The sequence below is a fragment of the Aquarana catesbeiana genome, linkage group LG01 (assembly GCF_042186555.1).
Source record: "Aquarana catesbeiana isolate 2022-GZ linkage group LG01, ASM4218655v1, whole genome shotgun sequence".
Lineage (NCBI taxonomy): Eukaryota > Metazoa > Chordata > Amphibia > Anura > Ranidae > Aquarana > Aquarana catesbeiana.
In genome coordinates, this window is record NC_133324.1 from 337,434,197 (window position 1) to 337,460,573 (window position 26,377).

The window sequence follows — 26,377 nt, forward strand, 5'->3', positions numbered from 1 at the left end:
GTTGTATCTGAACTCAACAAAAAGAGTGTGTCTCATTTCACACTCTACTCGCCTAGGAAACCCTAGGCGAAAACCTATTTGGGGCTAGAGCCTGTTGGTGGTTCTAATCCCACTCCTGCTTGTAGATATTTATGAAGGGGGCAAGAGAAAGAAAAAAAAAAAAACAGGAACATTCTAAACACTCACCCCTCTCTAGGGGTTTCATCTAACGCATGGTAGATGCCTATACAAGTCTTCCCACAGACCCCCAAGGAGGATATAAACCCCCTACCAGAAAATAAAAAATAATGTTTAAGGGACTATTGGCCTGGGGGTAACCGGGAAAAAAAAAAAGCATACACCATACTAGTCCTTTTGGTCACCCTATGTATGCGATAAAGCAAACTAAGTAGTATTCTTTTTAATGGTCTCAAGCTGCTAGACCAAAAATTTCTAATCGCATTAGAAAAAAAAAAAAAGAAAATAAAATAAAAAAAAAAAAAAATCGGGGGGGGATGGTGAGGGGAAAGGCTGTAAGTCCTCGGAGAGCGTTTCCACTTCTATTTCAGCTAATCCTTTATAATTCCATCATGCATAGCTATTGCTTTTGAGAGAATCTATACAAAACAATGAACAATCACCATCACTCTAAGACAACAGTCCACCCAGTGAACCACTATCAACCTCTCATGACACCACACATATATTATAACACTTGCCCCACTCCTTTGATATGTGCTTAAGCACCCTGTTAACCATAACAAAAAAATATTTAAAAAGGGAAAGAAAAAATATACAAAAAAGATTATATTCAGTTCCTGCATACATTATTTAAAAATGGTATAGTAAGAAGGAAAAAAAAAAAAGGAAAAAAAAAAATCATATTTGTACTCAACACGGCCATACAGACTGAGCTCATCCTAGAATTTCAGAATCACTGTATGAGTTACTTATAGATCTGTTTACCCCTATCAACGGGGGCGGCCACTCTGATGGTTTTGGAGATTTCCCAGAGTAAGTACGTGCTGGATGCCACGGTTCCTATTCTGGAACAGCTGGGAATGTCAACATCGGGGGATCTGGCCAGAGATCCAATTCCACCGCCGGTAGACCTAAATTTTTGATGAAACTTGGGAGATCCGCAGGAGTGCGGAAAATATAGGTGCTACCATTTTTCTTTGTGTACAAATGAAATGGAAAACCCCACATATATTAGAGCTCAGCTTCCTGGAGAGCTTGTGTTAATGGTCGAAGCGCTCTTCGCTTTGTTAAAGTTTGTTTTGATAAATCTGAATATAAGTTAATTTTTGCATCCTCAAAGTCTATGTTGCCCATCTCTCATGCTTTATTTAGTATTGCTTCCTTCTGTTTGAAGAACATAGAACATCAAGGGGTAACTTGGCAGATGGATTCTATGTGTCCGATCGATATCAATTGAATCCGTGCCTTTGTTGCCTAATATTCTATGGAATATACTAGTAGCTGTAGATATACTGTCACATACCAGGTGCGAGGCTGAGGTGAAGACATAAAAAGAGAGAGGGGCGCACCGGCCATGTGCATTATCTTTTGTAAAACATTTATTAAATAAAATAATAAAAGAAATTACTCACAAGCAGTAGTACAATCAGGTGCCATAAAACTCGAGCAGCAACAAGCAGCAAATAGTTATAGTGATGAGCGAAGCTTTCCAAAGGTCTTAGAGGAACATACAGGCATCACTACAGTGGATGTCTTCCAGGTCATCGATATGGGTCCATAGAGCTTGAATCTGTGCGCGATGTTCAGAAATCGCTATTTGGTGATTTTCTTGCACAGACTGAATCGGTGAGACAACTTTTTCTACCGCCTCCAGCCATTCGTGGAAACTTGCCTGGAGATCCATAAAATGGATACAACTTTTATATAATACCATGAGCGCTAGGGTACAGGTAAATGGACATATATCAGCCCCCTTCTCACTGTATAGAGGAACAAGGCAAGGTTGTCCTATATCTCCACTTATTTTCACGTTAGCCTTAGAACCACTGGGGGTGGCTATCCGTAGTTCCCCGGACATTGTGGGATTTCGGAGAACCACAGGCGAAGACAAAATAGCACTCTATGCGGACAACACCTTAGTGTTTTTGGGGGACACATTTTCAACTTTGTCTGCAGTTATGTCCTTAATTGATGTTTACAGGTCCTTTTCCGGATTTAACATTAACTGAGACAAATCGGTAATATTACCTCTTGACCCTATACATATGGAGCTTTCGCTCCAGGCTCATCAAATTGCTCTGGTTACATCATTTAAAAATTTGGGAGTGAGAATTATTTCCAAGGCTACTGAATTTATAGATACGAACTTGGTTCCTTTGATTGATAAATTTCGGCACGTAGGCAAAACATGGAGTAAATTTCCGCTGGCAGTGATAGGTAGCACAAACTTGGTGAAAATGGTGTGGATGCCCCAACTGTTATATATACTGCATAACTGCCCCGTATGGTTGACGTTGTGGATATTTAAGACTAACGACTCTTTTTTTAGGGATTTTATATGGAAATATGGAAAACCTAGAAACAGACTTGAAGTATTGCAGTTGGTGAAGGATAGTGGGGAAATTGCGATACCCAATGCAAGACTGTATTTTATTGCATCGCAATTACAACATTGGTATGGTTGGGAGGATGTATATATGCAGGACCCCATACAGAAGATCATATTATCTCAAGTTAGAACGTTTCCCTTAGTCCAATCAGTAGTGGCTCATCAATTCCATATTAACCACTTGAGCCCCGGACCATTATGCTGCCTAAGGACCAGAGGTCTTTTTCCAATTTGGCACTGCGTCGCTTTAACTGCTAATTGCGCGGTCATGCAATGCTGTACCCAAACGAAATTTGCGTCCTTTTCTTCCCACAAATAGAGCTTTCTTTTGATGGTATTTGATCACCTCTGCGGTTTTTATTTTTTGCGCTATAAACGGAAAAAGACCGAAAATTTTGAAAAAAAATGATATTTTCTACTTTTTGTTATAAAAAAAATCCAATAAACTAAATTTTAGTCATACATTTAGGCCAAAATGTATTCGGCCACATGTCTTTGGTAAAAAAAATGTCAATAAGCGTATATTTATTGGTTTGCGCAAAAGTTATAGCGTCTACAAACTAGGGTACATTTTCTGGAATTTACACAGCTTTTAGTTTATGACTGCCTATGTCATTTCTTGAGGTGCTAAAATGGCAGGGCAGTACAAAACCCCCCCAAATGACCCCATTTTGGAAAGTAGACACCCCAAGGAAATTGCTGAGAGGCATGTTGAACCCATTGAATATTTATTTTTTTTGTCCCAAGTGATTGAAAAATGACAAAAAAAAAAAAAAAAAAAAATATTTACAAAAAGTCGTCACTAAATGATATATTGCTCACACAGGCCATGGGCCTATGTGGAATTGCACCCCAAAATACATTTAGCTGCTTCTCCTGAGTATGGGGATACCACATGTGTGGGACTTTTTGGGAGCCTAGCCGCGTACGGGGCCCCGAAAACCAATCACCGCCTTCAGGATTTCTAAGGGTGTAAATTTTTGCTTTCACTCTTCACTGCCTATCACAGTTTCGGAGGCCATGGAATGCCCAGGTGGCACAAAACCCCCCAAAATGACCCCATTTTGGAAAGTAGACACCCCAAGCTATTTGCTGAGAGGCATATTGAGTCCATGGAATATTTTATATTTTGACACAAGTTGCGGGAAAGTGACACTTTTTTTTTTTTTTTTTTTTTTTTTTCATAAAGTTGTCACTAAATGATATATTGCTCACACAGGCCATGGGCATATGTGGAATTGCACCCCAAAATACATTTAGCTGCTTCTCCTGAGTATGGGGATACCACATGTGTGGGACTTTTTGGGAGCCTAGCCGCGTACGGGGCCCCGAAAACCAATCACTGCCTTCAGGATTTCTAAGGGTGAAAATTTTTGATTTCACTCTTTACTGCCTATCACAGTTTCGGAGGCCATGGAATGCCCAGGTGGCACAAAACCCCCCCAAATGACCCCATTTTGGAAAGTAGACACCCCAAGCTATTTGCTGAAAGGCATGGTGAGTATTTTGCAGCTCTCATTTGTTTTTGAAAATGAAGAAAGACAAGAAAAAACATTTTTTTTTTTTCTTTTTTCAATTTTCAAAACTTTGTGACAAAAAGTGAGGTCTGCAAAATACTCACTATACCTCTCAGCAAATAGCTTGGGGTGTCTACTTTCCAAAATGGGGTCATTTGGGGGGGTTTTGTGCCACCTGGGCATTCCATGGCCTCCGAAACTGTGATAGGCAGTGAAGAGTGAAATCAAAAATTCACGCCCTTAGAAAGCCTGAAGGCGGTGCTTGGTTTTCGGGGTCCTGTACGCGGCTAGGCTCCCAAAAAGTCTCACACATGTGGTATCCCCGTACTCAGGAGAAGCAGCAGAATGTATTTTGGGGTGTAATTTCACATATTTCCATGGCATGTTTGAGCAATATATCATTTAGTGACAACTTTGTGCAAAAAAAAAAAAAAAAAAAAAAAAATTTGTCTCTTTCCCGCAACTTGTGTCGCAATATAAAATATTCCATGGACTCGACATGCCTCTCAGCAAATAGCTTGGGGTGTCTACTTTCCAAAATGGGGTCATTTGGGGGGGTTTTGAACTGTCCTGGCATTTTATGCACAACATTTAGAAGCTTATGTCACACATCACCCACTCTTCTAACCACTTGAAGACAAAGCCCTTTCTGACACTTATTGTTTACATGAAAAAGTTTTTTTTTTTTGCAAAAAAATTACTTTGAACCCCCAAACATTATATATTTTTTTAAAGCAAATGCCCTACAGATTAAAATGGTGGGTGTTTCATTTTTTTTTTTCACACAGTAATTGCGCAGCGATTTTTCAAACGCATTTTTTGGGGAAAAAACACACTTTTTTTAATTTTAATGCACTAAAACACGCTATATTGCCCAAATGTTTGATGAAATAAAAAAGATGATCTTAGGCCGAGTACATGGATACCAAACATGACATGCTTTAAAATTGCGCACAAACGTGCAGTGGCAACAAAATAAATACATGTTTAAAAGCCTTCAAAAGCCTTTACAGGTTACCACTTTAGATTTACAGAGGAGGTCTACTGCTAAAATTACTACCCTCGATCTGGCCTTCGCGGTGATACATCACATGCATGGTGCAATTGCTGTTTATGTTTGACGACAGACCGCCGCTTGCGTTCGCCTTAGCGCGAGAGCAGGGGGCGACAGGGGTGTTTTTTTTTTTTTTTTTTTTCTTTATTATTTTTTTGCTTTTTTAATCTTACTTTTAAACTGTTCCTTTCATATTTTTTTTTTTAATCATTTTTATTGTTATCTCGGGGAATGTAAATATCCCCTATGATAGCAATAGGTAGTGACAGGTACTCTTTTTTGAAAAAATTGTGGTCTATTAGACCCTAGATCTCTCCTCTGCCCTCAAAGCATCTGACCACACCAAGATCGGTGTGATAAAATGCTTCCCCAATTTCCCAATGGCGCTATTTACATCCGGCGAAATCTAAGTCATGAAATACTCGTAGCTTCCGGTTTCTTAGGCCATAGAGATGTTTGGAGCCACTCTGGTCTCTGATCAGCTCTATGGTCAGCTGGCTGAATCACCGGCTGCATTCTTAGGTTCCCTGTTGAGACAGGAGAGCCAGAGAAAAACACGGAAGACGGTGGGGGGGGGGGGCATTCCCTCCCACGGCTTGTAAAAGCAGTCTAGAGGCTAATTAGCCGCTAGGATTGCTTTTACATGAAAGCCGACCGCTGGCTGAAAAGAATGATACCAAGATGATACCTAAACCTGCAGGCATCATTCTGGTATAACCACTCAAAGTCGTGAATGGCGTACCTGAAGACAAAAAAATGGTTAACAATGGTTAACAATAAAGCACAGTAAAGTGTAAATAATTACACACCTGAAAAACAAACATGATAAAACATAATAACAATAACAATAAAACATTGCAGAATAGAATACAGTAAAAAAGAGCAGAACAATAGAGAGAGAGAATAGAGAGAGAGAGAACAATAAAACAACAACTATTTTTTTTTATTTCATATTTTTTTTTTTTTTTTTACACTTTTTTTGTAACTAACTTTTATAACTGTAACCGGTTCCAGGTTCGGGTCTCTCAAAATGCGATGGCATCTTGGGAGACCCTGTGAAAGTGTGCCTAGTCTGTGCAATGCTGTACCCTACGCTAATACTCAACTAGTGAATGGTAGCGTTCAAAACATTCACCAATGCAAAGACCAGGATTGTCAGGACAGGAGGGACAATAATAGCGGGTGTCACGCCTATATCCGCGCTTGCTGCAGACACGACATCTTTTTTGGGGGTTCGTTGGGTAGGGGTACTCGGGAGGACATAAAAATGCCTCTCATGCAGCCGACTGCATTTGGTTGGGGATGTGAATGGGGGAAGTACGGGCGCTGCAGAAGTGGTGGGTTCCCAATTAGGATTGGCGAATGCAGCAGGAAGGGCACTATGGGCACGACGGGCCTGTGTTTGTCTTTTTGGTGGCAGCGGGACACTACTTGTGCTTGCCACCTCACCAGCTTCAACTGCACTTATGGGACTCGCCACGTCACCAAGTGTTACTGCAGTGCTGGTTTGACTACGACCGGGGTGTACTAGGCCGCTGGCGCTTGCCAGTTCACCAAAACGCTACCAAAAAACGTTAGCGATCGCAGGGATCAGGCCTGACTCTGCGAACGCTGCAGTTATGCGTTTAGTGTTTTGTAAGTGACAGTGATCGATCGATACTGCACTTGGGTGGGCTGGGCCGGGCCGGGCGGAGGGGCAAAACGCAGGTGCTAGCAGGTATCTGGGCTGATCCCGCTAACACTGCGTTTTTGGGAACCCTAAACTGCTGGTGACGCTAGTATAGATCTGATCGGATCAGATATTGATCCGTTCAGATACTATACCACTAAGGGAGGTGTACGGTGCGTGCGTGGGTGTTAGCGGTACTGGCGCTAATCTGACGCTGCCTGGGGCTGGTGCTTGCCAGTTCACCAAAACGCTACAAAAAAAACTGTTAGCGATCGCAGGGATCAGGCCTGACTCTGCGAACGCTGCAGTTATGCGTTTAGTGTTTTGTAAGTGTCAGTGATCGATCGATACTGCACTTGGGTGGGCTGGGCTGGGCCGGGCGGAGGGGCAAAACGCAGGTGCTAGCAGGTATCTGGGCTGATTCCGCTAACACTGCGTTTTTGGGAACCCTAAACTGCTGGGGACGCTAGTATAGATCTGATCGGATCAGATATTGATCCGTTCAGATACTATACCACTAAGGGAGGCGTATGCTGCGTGCGTGGGTGTTAGCGGTACTGGCGCTAATCTGACGCCTGGGGCTGGTGCTTGCCAGTTCACCAAAATGCTACCAAAAAAACTGTTAGCGATCGCAGGGATCAGGCCTGACTCTGCAAACGCTGCAGTTATGCGTTTAGTGTTTTGTAAGTGACAGTGATCGATCGATACTGCACTTGGGTGGGCTGGGCGGAGGCACAAAACGCAGGTGCTAGCAGGTATCTGGGCTGATCCCGCTAACACTGCGTTTTTGGGAACCCTAAACTGCTGGGGACGCTAGTATAGATCTGATCGGATCAGATATTGATCCGATCAGATACTATACCACTAAGGGAGGCGTATGCTGCGTGCGTGGGTGTTAGCGGTACTGGCGCTAATCTGACGCTGCCTGGGGCGACGCATATCACCGCCGGGCGATCAGGGGGCTAAACCTTTATTTGGTAATAAACGGCGGGTGCCCTGACACTATAAAAAATAAACAAACTAACCAGCGTCAACCGTAACAGTTATACGGTGATCAGTGGTGAAAGGGTTAACTAGGGGGCAATCAAGGGGTTAAAACATTTATTCGGTAGTATATGGGGGTCCCTGACGCTATAAAACGCTGACGGCGAACCTAAATATTTACCTCACTAACTAGCGTCACCAGCGACACTAATACAGCGATCAGAAAAATGATCGCTTAGTGACACTGGTGACAGGGGGTGATCAAGGGGTTAAAACTTTATTAGGGGGGGTTAGGGGGGTACCCTAGACCTAAAGGGGGGTAATACTCACTGTCCCAACACTGTAACTGTCACAAACTGACACTATGCAGTAATCAGAAAAAAAAAAAAAAAAAACTGCTGGTGTCAGTTTGTGACAGGGGGGGGGGGGTGATTGGGGGGGGATCGGGGGGCGATCGGGGGGGGGATCGGGGTGTTTTGTGTGCCTGGCATGTTCTACTGTGTGTGTGTGTGTTGGTGCACTCACATAGATGTCTTCTTTCCTCGGGCCGGAACGGAAAATACCGACCCGAGGGGAGATGACATCACTTCCTTTGCTGCTGTTTAGCATACAGCAGCAAAGGAGTGTTTTCATTGGCCGGCGGCGATCGCGAGGGGGGGGCCACGAACGGATGGTCTCCCCCTCATCACCGATCGCCGCTGGACAAAAGACGACCGCCTCGGGCACCGGGGGGGGGTCCGATCGGACCCCCCACCCGCAGAAGGCAAATCACGTACCCTGTACGTGATTTTGCCTGTCCGTGCCACTTTGCCGACGTACATCGGCGTGAGGCGGTCGTCAAGTGGTTAAAAGAACGTTTCTCACTTACTGTTTATTTCATAGGTTATTGGAAGCAGTACAGACTATTACTCAGCATAAAGGCTATACAAAACACATGCCTATATGGGATAATCCTTGTCTATGTGAACTAAATAAGCTGCCTGAGTTTGTAGGGTGGAAGAAGGCTGGTATAGTACTCCTACATCAGTTATATGAAGTGGATGTTTTGTTATATTTTAACCACTTCAATACAGGGCACTTACACACCCTTCTTGCACAGACCAATTTTCAGCTTTCAGCATTCTCACACTTTGAATGCCAATTATTCAGTCATGCAACACTGTACTCAAACAAAATGTTTATCATACAAATGTTTTTTCATACAAATAGAGCTTTCTTTTGGTGGTATTTAATCACCACTGGGTTTTTTTATTTTTTGCAACATAAGTGAAAAAAGAGCAAAAATTTTGAAAAAAAAAACCCACTTTTTTTTAGTTTCTATGATAACATTTTGCAAATAAGTCATTTTTGTTCATAAGTTTGGGCCAAAATTTATACTGCTACATCTCTTTGGTAAAAATAATCAAAATTAGTGGATATTATTTAGTCTCTGTGAAAGTTATAGTCTACAAGCTATGGTGCAAATCATTGAAAATTGATCACACCTGATGTACTGATGGCCTATCTCATTTCTTGAGGCCCTGAAATGTCAGGAAAGTATAAATACCCCCCAAATGACCCCTTTTTGAAAAGTAGACAGTCAAAGGTATTTAGTAAGAGGCATGGTGAGTTTTTTGAAGTTGTAATTTTTTCCCACAATTCTTGGGAAAATGAAGAATTTTTTATTTATTTATTTTTTCACAAAATTGTCATAATAACAAGTTATTTCTCACACACAGCATATGCATACTTCCAATTACACCCAAAAATACATTCTGCTACTCTTCCCAATGTATGGCAATACCACATGTTGGTGACTTTTACACAGCCTGACGAAGGGGTCCTGCGCGGCCCTGAAACGTTGCACCTTCTTTGTGATGTGACCGTTTCCGATTAAAAAACCTTTTTTGGACATGTTTGTTTGCTGATCCATGGTGTGCTGGCGAAGATGTACTTCTGTTTGATGCTTCCAGAACCCAACTGGTAATCATTACAGCACCCATTAATGTTTTTGCCATTTGTCCGGGAACGTGAGCGACTGGAATATTGAATTGACTTTTACACAGCCTGGCCACACTGGGAGGTCCAACATGCAGGGAGCACCATCAGGGGTTCTAGGAGCATTAATTACACATCTAATTTCTAACGACCTATTACATTTTTGAAGGCCCTGGAGCACCAGGACAATGAAATTACCCACAAAATGATCCCATTTTGGAAAGCAAACACCCCAACGTCTATTCTATGAGGCATAATGAGTCTTTTGAACGGTTCATTTTTTTCCACAAGTCTTCAGAAAATGTGGAAAGAAAATTAAAACTTATTTTTTTTTTTTTTAACACAAAGTGGACAGTTTATAAAGGTATTTCTAACTCAAGGCATGTATATAGCAAAAATTACACCCCAAAATACATTCTGCTATTCCTCTGGAGCAGTGATCATCAACCCTGTCCTCAGGGCCCACTAACAGGCCAGGTTTTATGGATTACCTTGGGGAGATGCAGACTAGAATACTGCAATCACTGAGCAGCAAATGATATCACCTGTGATGTATTTCAGTTATCTTGCAAACCTGGCCTGTTAGTGGGCCCTGAGGACAGGGTTGATGACCACTGCTCTGGAGTATGGCAATACCACATGTGCGAGACTTTTACACAGCCTGGCCACATACAGAGGTCCAACATGCAGGGAGCACCGTCAGGCGTTCTAGGAGAATAAATTACACCTCTAATTTCCAATTACACTTTTGAAGGCCCTGGAGCACCAGGACAATGGAATTACCCACAAAATGACCCCATTTTGGAATGCAAACACCCCAACATATATTTTATGAAGCATTATGAGTATTTTGAACGGTTAATTTTTTTACACAAGTCTTCAGAAAACGTGAAAATGAAAACCTATTTTTTTTTTTTTTACACAAAGTTGTCAATTTGTAAGATATTTCTAACTCATAGCATGTATATAGCAAAAATTACACCCCCAAAACACATTCTGCTACTCATCCTGAGTATGGCAAAACCACGTGTGAGACTTTTACACAGCCAGTCCACAACATTGAAGTAGTACCTTCAGGCGTGCTAGGAGCATAAATTACACATCCCATTTCATTCCTACCTATCACACTTTTAAAAGTCCTTGAGCACCTGGACAGTGGAATTACCCACAAAATTACCCCATTTTGGAAAGCAAACACCCCAGCGTATATTCCATGAGGCATGGGCTGCAGATAGGTACTCGGGTACTCTGATGGGCTGGAGACAGGTACTCGGGTAACCTGATGAGCTGCAGATAGGTACTCGGGTACTGTGATTGGCTGGTGATAGGTACTTGGTTACTCTGATGGGCTGGTGACAGGTACTTGGTTACTCTGATGGGCTGGTGACAGGTACTCGGGTACTCTGATGGGCTGGTGACTGGTACTCGGGTACTCTGATGGGCTGGTGACTGGTACTCGGGTACTCTGATGGGCTGGTGACTGGTAATCAGGTACTCTGATGGGTGGTGACAGGTACTCTGAAGGGCGGTGACAGGTACTCAGATGAACTGTGACAGGTAGTCAGGGACTTGGGTACTCAGATGGACTGTGACAGGTACTCAGATAAACTGTGACAGATACTCAGGTACTTAGGTACTCAGATGAACTGTGACAGATACTCGGGTACTCAGATGGGCTGTGGCAGGTGGTCAGGTACTCGGGTACTCAGATGAACTGTGACACATACTCAGGTACTCAGATGGACTGTGACAGATACTCAGGTACTCAGATGGACTGTGACAGGTATTCGGGTACTCAGATGAACTGTGACAGGCACTCGGGTACTCAGATGGACTGTGACAGGTACTCAGGTGCTCGGGTACTCAGATGAACTGTGACAGGTACTCAGGTGGGCTGTGACAGGTACTTTGATGGCTGGTGACAGGTACTCTGATGGTGTACTTTGATGGGTGGTACTTTGATGGGTGTTGACAGGCCCTCTTTATTAGGGGGGGGGCACTGTAAGCGGTAACTGCAATCTCCTTCTCACACACATATAATATTTGTTAGATTCCGCGCTTAGGTGTAAGTTAGGCTGCTGCCTCCCCAAAGGGGCTCCAACTTGAGTACCAATAGTAAAAGTGTATAAAAATAGGGGTGGGTGGTGCTGCCCGTCACCTGAAAAGTGCTCCACCAATGGGTCACTCTTCCCAGGTGAATGTGCAATAAGTAAGTGAAAAAACATAAATGAAAAAAAAATACTGCCGTCACCTAAAGGGTAAACCTCCACAGTGAATCACTCTTTTAAGTGGTGGGTGCTGAGTAGTGTGGTTGCACGAGAAACATTTAACGGGTGTTCCCACTGTGTTTTAAAGCAGGTTTATACAAAAGATAATTAATAAAATAAAAATAAGCAAATCCCTAATGGTGATAATGATTGCAAGCTGACGTGTCAGTCTGCAATATAAAGTGAATGTGCTTAGTGTAATATTGGGTGTTCCCGCCCAATCAGCAATTTTGATCAGATTTTCAACTATTTTTCCTCAGCAACTAGTAACAAAATTCTATTATAAAAAATTTCTCCATAAAAAAAACACATAAAAAACAACATATAAAAATAGTGGTTGATATAAGTTCAGTCTTTTAGTAGTGCAAAAAGTGGCAAAATTTGAAGTGACTTGTGCTTGTCCAAAAGCGACTCGTGCCTATCTAACAGCTTAGGTGACTTCCATGCTCCCCTTCAGTTCCCCACTCACCAGATCCCTGCACCCCTGCAGGGGTAAATCGCATGCAGTGAGTGTAGTGGCAGTCCTCAGGCCATTCACCTCCTCCTTAGCTCCACACATAATGGGATATCTGGATCCTTGTACTCCTCTGAGGATAAGCCGTTCCCGAAAGATTAGGTTAGAATAGTTGCCTCCTCCGTGGTAAACCACAGATTAGCCTCCTTTAGTGGTATACAGCAGGTTTTATGTCTGAGATGTCACTCCTTCTGGCTGAAAAATTCAGCCCGGGAGTGAAGTGGTTAATGTACTTTACCACTTACAGACCGCCCGCCGTCGTATAGGTCTGTATTTTGAAGAGGGATATCGTTGTTATGGCAACAGCTAGCTACCCATAACCCCGGTATCCTCTTCTTCAGTGAGCGGTCTGCTTTCAGATAAAAGTGGTCTCTGCAGCGGATTCACCGCGAGATCACTTTTATCGGCAGCGGGAGAGGGGCGCTCCGGTGCCCTCCGCCACTTACCGGAGCTGCCTACAGCGGCGGAGGTGATTGGGTCCTTCTCCCTGTTAGGTATAGAGACGAGTGAGGGGAAGATGTCCCCCACTCATCTCCATACCATTGCAGGGCGGAAGCGACGTAAAAAAAGACGGCTACAGCGCGGGCCCTAATTGCCGGGAGGGCGTTCATGAACGTCCTCCCGAGCAAGCGCAGTCTGCGCATCCCTGAGAGTCTATGAGACTCGGCTGATCACAGATCAAAGTAAGGGATCGATCCCGGCCCCTTACCATATGATCAGCTGATCACGTGATGTAAACAGAAGCTCGGTAATCGGTAATTTTTTTCCCCTCACGCTGTAAAAAGCCAATCACCGGCTTCTTTCAGAGGACATCGGTCCCTCACAAAGAAAGCCGCGGCTGCATTTTCTGTGCCCACCAGTGTCAGCTGCCAGTGCCCACTGTGCCACCTACCAGTGACACCTATCAGTACCCACCAGTGCCCACAGTGCCACCCATCAATGCCCACAAGTGCCTCATAATCAGTGGCCACAGATCAGTGCTGCCTATCAGCGTCACCTACCAGTGCCTACCAGTGCCCATCAGTGCCACCCATCAGTGATTAGTGCCTATCATTGCCACCTATCAGTGCCCTTCATTGCCACCCACCAGTGCCACCCATCAGTTTCACCTCATCAGTGCTTATCAGTGCCACCTATCACTGTCCATTAGTTCTGCTTTATCAGTGCCTATCAGCGCAGCCTCAACAGCGCACATCAATGAAGGAGAAAATTTACCTATTTTCAAAATTTTATAACAAACTATGAAACTGTGTTTTTTTTTTTTTTTTAATTTTCGGTCTTTTTTTTTGTTTTATTTAGCAAAAAATTAAAAACACAGCAGCAATTAAATACCACCAAAAGAAAGCTCTATCTGTGTGAAAAAAAATTATAATAATTTCATTTGGATACACTGTAGCATGGCTGCGCAATGTTCCATTCAAAAAGTCACAAGGCTGAAAGCTGAAAATTGGCCTGGGCAGGAAGGGGGTTTAAGTGCCCAGTAAGCAAGTGGTTAAAAAAAAAAAAAAAAGACACCTTGCACTCCTCCACCTACTGTTTGAGTATGCTCCAACAAAGACTCAATAGGGTTTACATCTGGAGACATGCTTGCCCAGTCCATCACCTTTACCGTCAGCTTCTTTAGTAAGGCAGTGGTTGTCTTGGAGGTGTGTTTGGGGTCATTATCATGTTTAAATACTGCCCTGCGGCCCAGTTTCCGAAGGGAGGGAATCATGCTCTGCTTCAGTATGTCACAGTACATGTTGGCATTCATGGTTCCCTCAATGAACTGTAGCTCCCCAGTGCCGACAGCACTCATGCCCCAGACCATGACACTCCCACCACCATGCTTGACTGTAGGCAAGACACACTTGTCTTTGTACTCCTCACCTGGTTCCCGTCACACACGCTTGACACCATCTGAACCAAATAAGTTTATCTTGGTCTCATCAGACCACAGGACATGGTTCCAGTAATCCATATCCTTAGTCTGCTTGTCTTCAGCAAACTGTTTGCATGCTTTTTTGTGCATCATCTTTAGAAGAGGCTTCCTTCTGGGACAACACCTATGCAGACCAATTTGATGCAGTGTGCGGCGTATGGTCTGAGCACTGACAGGCTGACCCCCCACCCCTTCAACCTCTGCAGCAATGCTGGCAGCACTCATATGTCTATTTCCCAAAGACAATCTCTGGATATGACGCTGAGCACGTACACTCACTTCTTTGGTCAACCATGACTAGGCCTGTTTTGTGTGGAACTTGTCCTGTTAAACCACTGTATGGTCTTGGCCACCGTGCTGCAGCTCAGTTTCAGGGTCTTGTCAATCTTCTTATAGCCTAGGCCATCTTTATGTAGAGCAACAATTCTTTTTCAGATCCTCAGAGAGTTCCTTCCCTTGAGGTGTCATGTTGAACTTCCAGTGACCAGTGTGAGAGCGATAACACCAAATTTAACACACCTGCTCCCCATTCACACCATTCAGACCTTGTAACACTAACGAGTCACATCACACAGGGAGGGAAAATGGCTAATTGGGCCTAATTTGGACATTTTCACTTAGGGATGTACTCACTTTTGTTGCCAGCGGTCTAGACATTGATGGCTGTGTGTTGAGTTATTTTGAGGGGACAGAAAATTTACACTGTTCTACAAGCTGTACACTCACTAATTTACATTGTAGCAAAGTGTAATTTCTTCAGTCTTGTCACATGAAAAGATATAATAAAATATTTTTAAAAATTTGAGGGGTGTACTCACTTTTGTGAGATACTGTGTATATATATATATATATATATATACACACACACAGTGTGGACGGAAAGTATTCAGACCCCCTTAAATTTTTCACTCTTTGTTATATTGCAGCCATTTGCTAAAATCATTTAAGTTAATTTTTTTTCCTCATTAATGTACACACAGCACCTCATATTGACAGAAAAACACAGAATTGTTGACATTTTTGCAGATTTAGTAAAAAAGAAAAACTGAAATATCACATTGTCCAAAGTATTCAGACCCTTTGCTCAGTATTTAGTAGAAGTGGAGGGCTGCAGTGTTGGTTGACTTTCTACAACTTTCTCCCATCTCCCGACTGCATCTCTGGAGCTCAGCCACAGTGATCTTTGGGTTCTTCTGTACCTCTCTCACCAAGGCTCTTCTCCTCCAATAGCTCAGTTTGGCCGGACGGCCAGCTCTAGGAAGGGTTCTGGTCGTCCCAAAACGTCTTCCATTTAAGGATTATGGAGGCCACTGTGCTCTTAGGAACCTTAAGTGCAGCAAAAAATTTTTTGTAACCTTGGCCAGATCTGTGCCTTGTCACAATTCTGTCTCTGAGCTCTTCAGGCAGTTCCTTTGACCTCACGATTCTCATTTGCTCTGACATGCACTGTGAGCTGTAAGGTCTTATAAAGACAGGTGTGTGCCTTTTTTAATCAAGTCCAATCAGTATAATCAAACACAGCTGGACTCAAATGAAGGTGTAGAACCATCTCAAGGATGGTCAGAAGAAATGGACAGCACCTGAGTTAAATATATGAGTGTCACAGCAAAGGGTCTGAATATTTAGGACCATGTGATATTTCAGTTTTCTTTTTTAATAAATCTGCAAAAATGTCAACAATTCTGTGTTTTTCTGTCAATATGGGGTGCTGTGTGTACATTAATGAGGAAAAAAATGAACTTAAATGATTTTAGCAAATGGCTGCAATATAACAAAGAGTGAAAAATGTAAGGGGGTCTGAATACTTTCTGTCCCCACTATGTATATATATATATATTCAGACCAACCAGGAAATACTGTTTCCTGTGCTTGTGGCCCACTTTTTTTTTAACCACTTCAGCCCCGGAAGGATTTACCCACTTCCTGGCCAGGCCATTTTGTGCGATATAGCACTGTGCCGCTTTAACTGAAAATTACGCAGTCGTCCAACGTTGTACCCAAACAAAATTTATGTCCTTTTTTTCCCCACAAATAGAGCTTTCTTTTGATGGTATTTGATCTCCTTATTTTTTGCTCTATAAACAAAAAAACAACAATTTTGAAAAAAAAAACAAAACTTAATTTTTTTACTTTCTGCTATAAAACATTTCCAAAAAAATGTAAAAAAAACAAATTTACTTATCAGTTTAGGCCGATATGCATTCTGCTACATATTTTTGATTAAAAAAAAAAAAAAGGCAATAAACGTGTATTGTTTGGTTTGCGCAAAAGGTATTGTGTCTACAAAATAGGGGATATTTTTATGCCATTTTTAATATTTTTTTTTTTTTTTACTTGTAATGGCGGTGATCAGTGATTTTTAGTGGGACTGCGACATTCCGGCGGGCAGATTGGACACCGAACGGACATTTTTGACACTTTTTTGAACCAGTGACATTATTACAAATCAGTGCTAAAAATATGCACCGTTATTGTACTCATGACACTGGAAGGGAAGGGGTTAACATCAGGGGCAAGCAAGGGGTTAAATGTGTTGACTGCAGGTGTTTTCTAACTGTATGGGGGACTGTGTGACTGGGGAAACACACAGATCCGTCTTCCTGCTTAGCAGAAAGACAGGATCTGTGTGATCTCCCCTGTCACCTGTCAGAACGGAGATCTGTCTTGTTTACACAGGCAGATCCCCATTCTGTCACTGCGGGGAACGATCGCAAGTGGCTGGTGGACATTGAATCTGCCAGATCCACTGATTGGCTTCCCCACTTGCCAATGGGAGCGCGCATGCGCCCATAAAAGCGAGTTCCCGAGCCGAAGTACAGCTACGGCGATTCTCGGGATCGTTCCACGTTGCCACATTATAATGACGGTGGCTGGTCGGCAAGCGGATAAAGAAAAAGTTCACATGTAACTTACAGTGTTACCCTATTTCCAAAACTTCAAAACCAATCCAGACCACATTTCAGATTCACAGCACCACTGTGCTCATGTACAAATTCTGTATCTGTATCTGTCTCTCTTTCTCTCTCTTTCGCCGCAGCTACCTGCTGTACTGGCCCAAACCCAGACCTCTGGGCAGGAGATCTCCTGTCTCCCGTGTGGAGTCCTGAATTCAGTCAGACCCTTGATTATGAAGGATATGCACACCTGTACACATAGCCTGCTAGTCCCCAGTAAAACCTGGACCCAGAGTTAGAAACTTCTGCCCTTTCAAGTCTCTGGGCTCCAGAACCCAATCCAGGAGTTACCAATCCCGGAGAAAACTGAAAAAACTAATTTCCTCCGTTCAGCATAGACTTTCTGGAGCCCCTCAATCTGCAGAAGTATAGTTTTGGATCCTCCTTTAGGTTTAAATTGCTGTTGGTGTCTCCACTAGAGAAATGTCTTTACTTCATGTCCAGGTGACAGGCATCAGACAGAACAGGAAGTGAAGAGAATATACCTTAGCAAAGACACAAACAGTATTAAAAGCTTTAGGCCCCTTTCACACTGGGGCGGTGGGGGCGTTGGCGGTAAAACAGCGCTATTTTTAGCGTTGCTTTACCGTCGTTTTCGCGGCGGTATTCGGCCGCTAGTGGTGTGGTTTTAACCCCCGCTGGCGGCCGAAAAAGGGTTAAAACCGCTCGCATAGCGCCACTATAGCCGCGCTGCCCCATTGATTTCAATGGGCAGGAGCGGTGAAGGAGCAGTGAATACGCCGCTCCTTCACCGCTCCAAAGATGCGGTTTACAGGAGTTTTTTTTTTCTCCTGCCAGCGCACCGCTTCAGTGTGAAAGCCCTCACCGAGGCGCAATGCAAGGCAAATTACTTGTTATGGTATAACCAGATATGCTGAACTATTTAGCTCAGTGAGATTGTTTTGCCCCCTTAGAGACATTATAGATATGTACACAATGGGGGTTATTTACTAAAGGGGCAAATCCCCTTTGCACTACAAGTGCAAGCTACAAGTGCAAAGTGCACTTGAAATTGCACTGCAAGTGCACTCGCTGTAGATCTGAGGGGGACATGCAAGGAGAATAAAAAACAGCATTTTAGCTTGCAGATGATTGGATAATAAAATCAGCAGAGCTTCCCCTCATTTCAGATCTACCCCTCAGATTTACAGCGACTGCACTTCCAAGTGCACTTTCAGTGCAATTCAAGTGCACTTTGCACTTGTAGTTTGCACTTGTAGTGCAAAGTGGATTTGCCTTTCGTAAACAACCCCTCAATATGCTATAGGCAATATTAACATAAAGTGCTTTCTAAACAGCTTATTGTTTGAACTACAAATAACTAATGCTGACAAATTCAATAGTTGATAATTGCTGCATTTAAATGGGCACAAAGAGCCATTTTAAGCTTAAAGTATTGGTGACTGTAGTCAAAATTGTCTTTGAAGATTCAGATCTTTCCTTTCAGATTACAGATTTTGGTTTGTCCAAATATAGAAGTAGCTCCAATGAAGCAAATGGGGGAACTTTAGAATACATGCCTCCTGAAGCATTTCAAGAGGGATACAACCCAAGTGAGGCCTCTGATGTTTACAGGTACTCAAAGTTTGTATTTTTTCATTAACAAACATAAATCTATCCCTTATGCAGGGTACCTGTCCTTTATTTACTTCAATGCAAACCTGTGGGCATAGAATTATGGGGGCTGACATTTCTGATTTGCTTATTAGACTAAGTTCACACTGCTGTGACATGATTTTGATCTGACTTTCAATTATATTATGTTGTACTACTTTGATAAGGTTTGTATAATCTATGGGGCCACAAAAAAATTGCGCTGGAATCACACTAAAGCAGTACAGGAACCATTTCCAAAATTGCTTTGTGTTGAGTAACATTTCTATGAACAGACACCATTAAAAACATGTCATGCTTTTATGTACGACTCAAGTCACAGCTGAAATCTCATTAGTGTGAACTAGGTAGAGCTGCACGATTCTGGCTAAAATGAGAATCACGATTTTTTTGCTTAGAGGATAGATCACGATTCTCTCACGATTCTCGCGGTGTAACATCATCTTTCACATTAAAACAAAAAAAAATTGCGCTAACTTTACTGTTTCTTTTTTTTTATTTACTGAAGTGTATTTTTTCCCAAAAAATTGCATTTGAAAGACCGCTGGGCAAATACAGTGCGACATAAAATATTGCAGCAATTGCCATTTTATTCCATATTATAAAATATTAGAATATATATATATATATATATATATATATATATATATATATATATATATATATATATATATATATATATATATATATATATTTATTATCTCTAATGTTTGGGGGTTCCAAGTAATTTTTTTTAGCAAAAAATATTGATTTTAACTTAAGAAAGAAGTGTCAGAAAAAGATTTAGACTTTAAGTGGTTAAACTTCCTGCATTTACACGTTGTTTAAAGCTTGGCAGATTGCCCAGATTATTTGTTTACACAGAGAAGTTTATCCCTTTGATCTAAGAAGGAAGTTAGATACAATGTTTCAAGTTCTAAACTTGGCAGAATGCCTGGATGTTTTCTTTTGACAGCTGAGTGAGCAGATAATCTCTCCACTTGTTTATATGAAAGAATCGTCAAACTCAGCAGGAGAGATCGTCAGGGGAGGTGAATCGAGATCACGATTTTTTAACGATTAATTGTGCAGCTCTAGAACTAGGCCTAAAGGCAAAGGATCCTGGTCTCTAATCTTGAACCCTGTAATCACTACCTAATGAGTAAGTTATTGGCCTGGAACAAGTATGCAGATGGAAAGTCAGACTTTCCTGATTTCCCTAGCTGTATGTTTGTGTTAGGTCAGTAATGGAGGGGCATGAATGAAGTGGTGCAAGGTCACAGTGTCTCTTTAATGGCGGTATAAAGCAGGAGTCCAGGAATTATGCTAACACACACATTTGAAATATATACAGTATACATAAATAAATCCAAGAGAGTCAACCACACTCTGAAATTTCTTGCTCAAAACTAAATTTCTTTATTGTCAGTATTAAAGAAATCTTTTCAGAGTAAGGTGAATTTCAGAGCGCGGTGACTGTGTTGGATTTGGATTGGAGTCTGCCTGATATATATATATATATATATATATATGCATATACACTATATTGCCAAAAGTATTGGTATCTTAAGGCGTCAGCATACCAAGACATTTTGGACAATTTCATGCTCCAAACTTTGTGGGGCCCCTTCCTGTTCCAACATGACTGCACACCAGTACACAAAGCAAGGTCCATAAAGACATGGATGAGCAAGTTTGGGGTGGAGGAAGTTGACTGGCCTGCACAGAGTCCTGACCTCAACCCGATAGAACATCTTTGGGATGAATTAGAGCGGAGACTGCGAGCCAGGCCTTCTTGTCCAACATCAGTACCTAACCTTACAAATGCGCTTTTGGAAAAACGGTCAACCATTCCAATAGACACAAACAGACAGCCTTCCCAGAAGAGTTGAAGCGGTTATAGCTGCAAAGGGTGGGCCAACTCAATATTGAACCCTACGGACTAAGTCTGGGATGCCATTAAAGTTCATGATAGTGTAAAGGCAGGTGTCCCAATACTTTTAGCATTATAGTGCATAGCCTAGTCTGGCAAAAGAACTGAGGTCGTTTGATGTAAACGTTAAAATGTAATTTCAACTGCAATAAGTCATAAGGAGAAATAAAGATGCTGGGCTCCATTTTGCATGTGATAAAATTAATTCTAGTGGAGTGCTGTTCATGAACAGGCACTAGCAAAATATTTGGCGCAAACTGCATTATTATTTATTAATTTTATTTTTTTCAATTTGTTTCTGAGATTCCCTAGAAAAGTTTATTCCAGTAGTTGTGCAATTAAATTACTACAACTCTCCATTTTATACAAAGATCCCACATTTTCAACTAGTAAAACAAAGTTGTCATAACCACCCTCCCTCCCCATGCATACACAAGCACATTAACTCAGAAAAGCAACAAAAATTCCAGTGGGTATGATAAAATTTTACAGTATGCCCTACCTAGGGCTGGGCACCAGCCTATCCACAGGTGGGTAAGGACATGCACATATAAATCACCTTGTCTACCTTCCAGTTCTGTACTTCAAAGTGCATGAAGTGAGGGCAAGCAGAAAAGTGTCATTAACATTAATTTAAGTTTAAAATGTTAACAATTATACAATTGTTTAAACAGTTTTCTTTGGAATATAAAAAAAAAAAAATTCAGATTTTAATCTGAGGGCCAGATAAACACTGACTAACTATACTGCTAGATTTTAATTTGCAGCTACAATGAGTATACTGTATAATAATGAGTGTTTCTTGCTTCCCTTTCCCTGCCTGGGCAGTCCTGTTTCTATTTGGTTTAGGCATATTGTATTGATAATTTCACTTTCAGAACAACTGCTCTCTATATTAATTAGGATGATCATTTTTTTGTTATCAATAATCTTTATATATAGATATATAGATAAACTTTGAACAGCGCCATATACAAGAGCAGGGAAGGACTGCTTTACTAATTACCGAGCATATGAAAACACATGTGTAAAGAAAAAAAAGACAATGTAATATTGACTATATTATAGGTAGAGTTGAAAATTCAATATGTCCCCAGATGGGTGAGGTACAATTGAGAGGGAGAGAAGGAAGGGAGGGAGTAGGAAGATGAAGGGGGGGGGGGGGGGGGTGGATAGCAAAGGGAAGCAAGCATGTACCAAAGGGGTATAAACTGGTATAACAGGTAGGAGATGACAATTCACAGATGGCTCTACTCGGTCTAGGAAAGGAGACTATGAGGTTTACCCCCAGTGCTGGGAGTCCAAGACCACAAGTTTCTATCTAAATGGAGTTTAAGAACTTGAAGCGGCTCTGGGATCTGACAGCCAGGGTTGCCAATGTTCATATAATTTGGCAATTCTCAGATGGGTTTTGGCGAACAGAAATTCCATGCATAAATGACCATTGAGTATGTCAATGGTTGTTCATAGAGTGGGTGGGTGAGGTTGCATTCAAAGCCTGGAAACGGAGAGGCGAGCTGCAACGAGTATGTGTGTGATGATGGGGTGAAATTTCTAGGGCCAGGTTGAGAATCCCAGGCCGAAGAGAGCCATATGCGGGGTCAGCGTATTAAAGAGATAAGTAGCATTTTGAATGAGGGTGGATATGTTCCTCCAAAATGGGACAATGGAGGGGCATTCCCACCAGATGTGGAAAATAGATCCATCTTGACCACAGTTCCGCCAGCACTTCCGGGAGTGAGTTGGGTATATACGGTCCAGTCTTACAGGGGTATAATACTGCTTTTCATTAGGGTTTCCCAGTGGGTAATGTTCTTGGAGAAAATGGTGGGAGTACGGGCAGCTTGGTACCAGAAGTAGGGGGAAATCGGAGTTTGTAGGGTGGTTCCTACTGGACCATAGCTGGGAACTTCACTTCCTGATTGGGTCTCAAGAGTAGGTCATAAATGTGAGATATGGCCCGAAACGTATTAGACGTTGAGTTGTAAAAGGCCATTAGATCTTTAGTGATGGTGTTGGATGTATGAGGTGAAGTTTAAAGGATGTGGCGGATTATTAAATAAATGCAGAAATCCTTATTAGAGATATTATAGCGGCCAGAGAGTTGTTGGAAGGATTGGAGCTGTTGTTGGTGATATAAATTGCCCAGTTTGTGGAGATCTGCTGCAGTCCAATGGTGTAAAGGGAGGTCCGAAGATAAGAGCTGCAGGTCCAAGAGCGGAAGTTGGAGTAATGCTTGGACATGGAGCCCATTTGAGGCTTGTCGCACAGCTATCCATGTTGACATAGTGGCATTATGGTTTGAAGAAAAGAGTGAGAAGGGTGATGTCCCAGCCACAATGCTGCCAATAATATAGAGGGATCCTGAGTAAGTGCCGAAGCCCCAATTTGGAGCCAGATCAGCAAAGGATGTGAGGACCACCATTTTTTTGCTTTGTCTAAAATAGTTGCTTTGTAGTATGAGTTAGGATTGGGGGCTCCGAGTCCTGCGTAGGTTCTAGGAATACTGAGTAGGGAAGATTTGATGCAAGGTTTACGTGCGGCCCTAATGAATTGGTTGAGGAGATGTAGGAGCTTTGATAAATTGTATTGTAGAATAGGTATTGAAAGAGTCCTAAAAAAAAATACAATATATGTTGCAACATAAACATCTTGGACATGGCTATATTTCCTGCCCAAGAGGCTTTAACCAAGAGGAGCATTTTAGATACATTCTGGATTTTCTGACATAGTAGAGTGAGATTAGAGCCTAGAAGCATATCGGAGGGGGAGGTTAAGTGAATGCCCAGGTATGTCATGGAGGCGTTGGGAGCTCACGTAAAAAGGGGAAACTTTAGTAATAGCATTCTTAAAATGTGGATGAAGGGAAACTCCTAACATGGCTGATTTATAATGCTTCAGTTTATACATAGATAAATTCCCAACATGCTCTAACAATTGGCAGATGTCATTCGCATCCAAGCCAATCTTGTGGGATACTTGACCAACCGGTAATCCTACAATGAGGGGGTATGATCGGATGCCTTGAGCCAGGGGTTAGATCACAAGCGTGAAAATTAAGGGTGACAATAGGCATCCCTGTCGGGTCCCATTGGTTATCAGAAAGGGGGTGAATAGCATACCCAACGTCCATACTTTAGCGCTAGGGGTGAAATAGAAGCCCAAAATAGCATGGAGGAAAGGGCCATCTATACCGAATTTCCAGAGAACAGAATCCAAGTATTGCCAGTGAACCCTGTCAAATACCTTCTCTGCATCTACAGAGATCAGCAGAGAAGGTGTTTTATGTTGCTCAGCTCAGTGGATGAGGTCTATGAACTGACCTGTTCCATCTGAAGCTTGCCCATGCGGAATAAAGCCCACTTGATCAGGGTGAATGAGCATGGGCATACAGTGGGAAAAATTATTATTTAATTCCCTGCAGATTTTGTAAGTTTTCCCACTTACAAAGAAATGAAGTGTCTATCATTTTTATCATGATAAATGATGTTGGCAAGCACAAAGGGAAGACGTTTCTTGTAGCTGGTTATTAGGTTTGCACACATCTCAGAGGGATTTTGGTTCACTCTTCTATACAGATCTTCTCTAAATCCTTAAGGTTTCTTGGCTGTCGCTTGGTAATTTAAAGTTTCATCTCCTTCCATAAATGATCTATGGGATTAAAGTGTGGAGACTGGCTAGGCCACTCCATGACCTTAATGTGCTTCTTCTTGAGCCACTCCTTTGGTGCCTTGGCGGTATGTTTTGGGTGATTGTCATACTGGACTCATCCACTACCCATATTCAGTGTTCTGGCTGAGGGAAGAAGGTTCTCAAAGATTTTACAATACATGGCCCCGTTGATTGGCCCCTCAATGCGGCAAAGTTGGACTATACCTTTAGCAGAGAAACAGCCCCAAAGTATAATGTTTCCACCTCCATGCTTGACTGTAGGGATGGTATTTTTAGGTTCATAGTCAGCATTTTTCTTCTTCCAAACACAACGAGTCACGCTAATGCCAAAGAGTTTAATTTGGGCCCCATCTGACCACAGCATTTCTTCCAATCCTTCTCTGAATCATTTAGATGTTCATTGGCAAACTTCAGACGGGCCTGTTCATGTGCCTTCTTGAGGAGGGGGACCTTGCGGGCACTGCAGGATTTCAATCCACGGTGACGTATTGTGTTACCAATTATTTGTTTGGTGACTGTGGTCACAACTGCCTTGAGGTCATTCACATGCTCCTCCCGTGTAGTTCTGGGCTGATACCTCACTTTTCTCATGATCATCCTTACTCCATGAGGCGAAATCTTGCATGGAGCTCCAGTCCGCTCAAACAGCTGTCTCCTTCTCACCAAGCTTCTTGCTGATGGTCTTGTAGCCCATTCCAGCCTTGTGTAGGTCTACAATCTTGTCCCTGATGGCCTTTCACAGCTCTTTGGTCTTGCCCATGACAGTGAGGTTTGAATGGAAGAAAGAGATTCTGTGGACAGGTGTCTTTTATACACATAATGGGTTGTCCTTAGGAGCACCTTCTAAAAATTGACAGGCCTAATCTGTGTACCACATGAGCACATACAGTAGCCAGTCTGTAGGAGCCTGAATTATTGTTGTTTGGTAGGGGATCAAATACTTATGTTACTCACTGAACTGCAGCTCAATTTATAACATTTGTATCATGTTTTTTTTTTTTTCTGGATTTTTGGTTGATATTCTGTATCGTTTAAAATATACCTATGATAACAATTGTAGACTCGTCATTTCTTTGTAAGTGGGCAAACTTACAAAATCTTCAGGGGATCAAATAATTATTTTTCCCACTGTATACATCATGAGATGGGTAGCTAAGATCTTTGGATAAAGTTTAAGATCAGTATTTAGGAGAGATATGGGATGGTAATTTGTCGGATCATGAGAGGGTTTGCTGGCTTGTGAATGGTGACTATGAACGCCTCGAGTGATTCCAAGGGTATCTCACAAGTTGCTAGGAATCTGTTGAAGGTATTATAGAAGTACAGAAATAGGGTACGATTTGGTCCAGGTAGGTTTTGTAATATTCGTTAACAAAACCATCAGATCCTGCCACTTTGTGAGATGGGAGATCTTTGATGGCTTTGATAATTTCTTGATGGGTGAATGGTTGCGAGAGGGATTCTAGTTGTGCCAAGGTGATTAAGGGGGGTTGGAGAGGGATCAAAAAGTCTTATATCAGCTGACAGGAAGGTTGGGTTTCAGTAGGAAAAAGTTGTAATTTATATAATTTGGAATAAAAGGAACTAAAACAATCAGCTATGTCTTTTGCGTTTGTTAGTTTACGTCCCTGGGCATCTAAGAGTAACGGTATTTTGGCTTGTGCGACTCTGCGTTTGTATTGTAGAGCTAGGGTTTTACCTGCTTTATTCCCCTGAGAATACCAGGTGAGGCGGAGGCGTCTGAGGTAGAAGT

General features: G+C 42.2%; 1 protein-coding gene across 1 annotated transcript in view; it reads left to right on the forward strand.

Moving 5' to 3' along the window:
- Positions 1-26,377, forward strand: part of RIPK3 (receptor interacting serine/threonine kinase 3) — a 150,715-nt gene that overhangs the window by 59,201 nt on the left and 65,137 nt on the right. Inside the window, exon 5 of the mRNA XM_073631825.1 lies at positions 18,874-19,001. Coding sequence (XP_073487926.1) covers positions 18,874-19,001 — 128 coding nt within the window. The remainder of the gene's footprint in view (positions 1-18,873; positions 19,002-26,377) is intronic.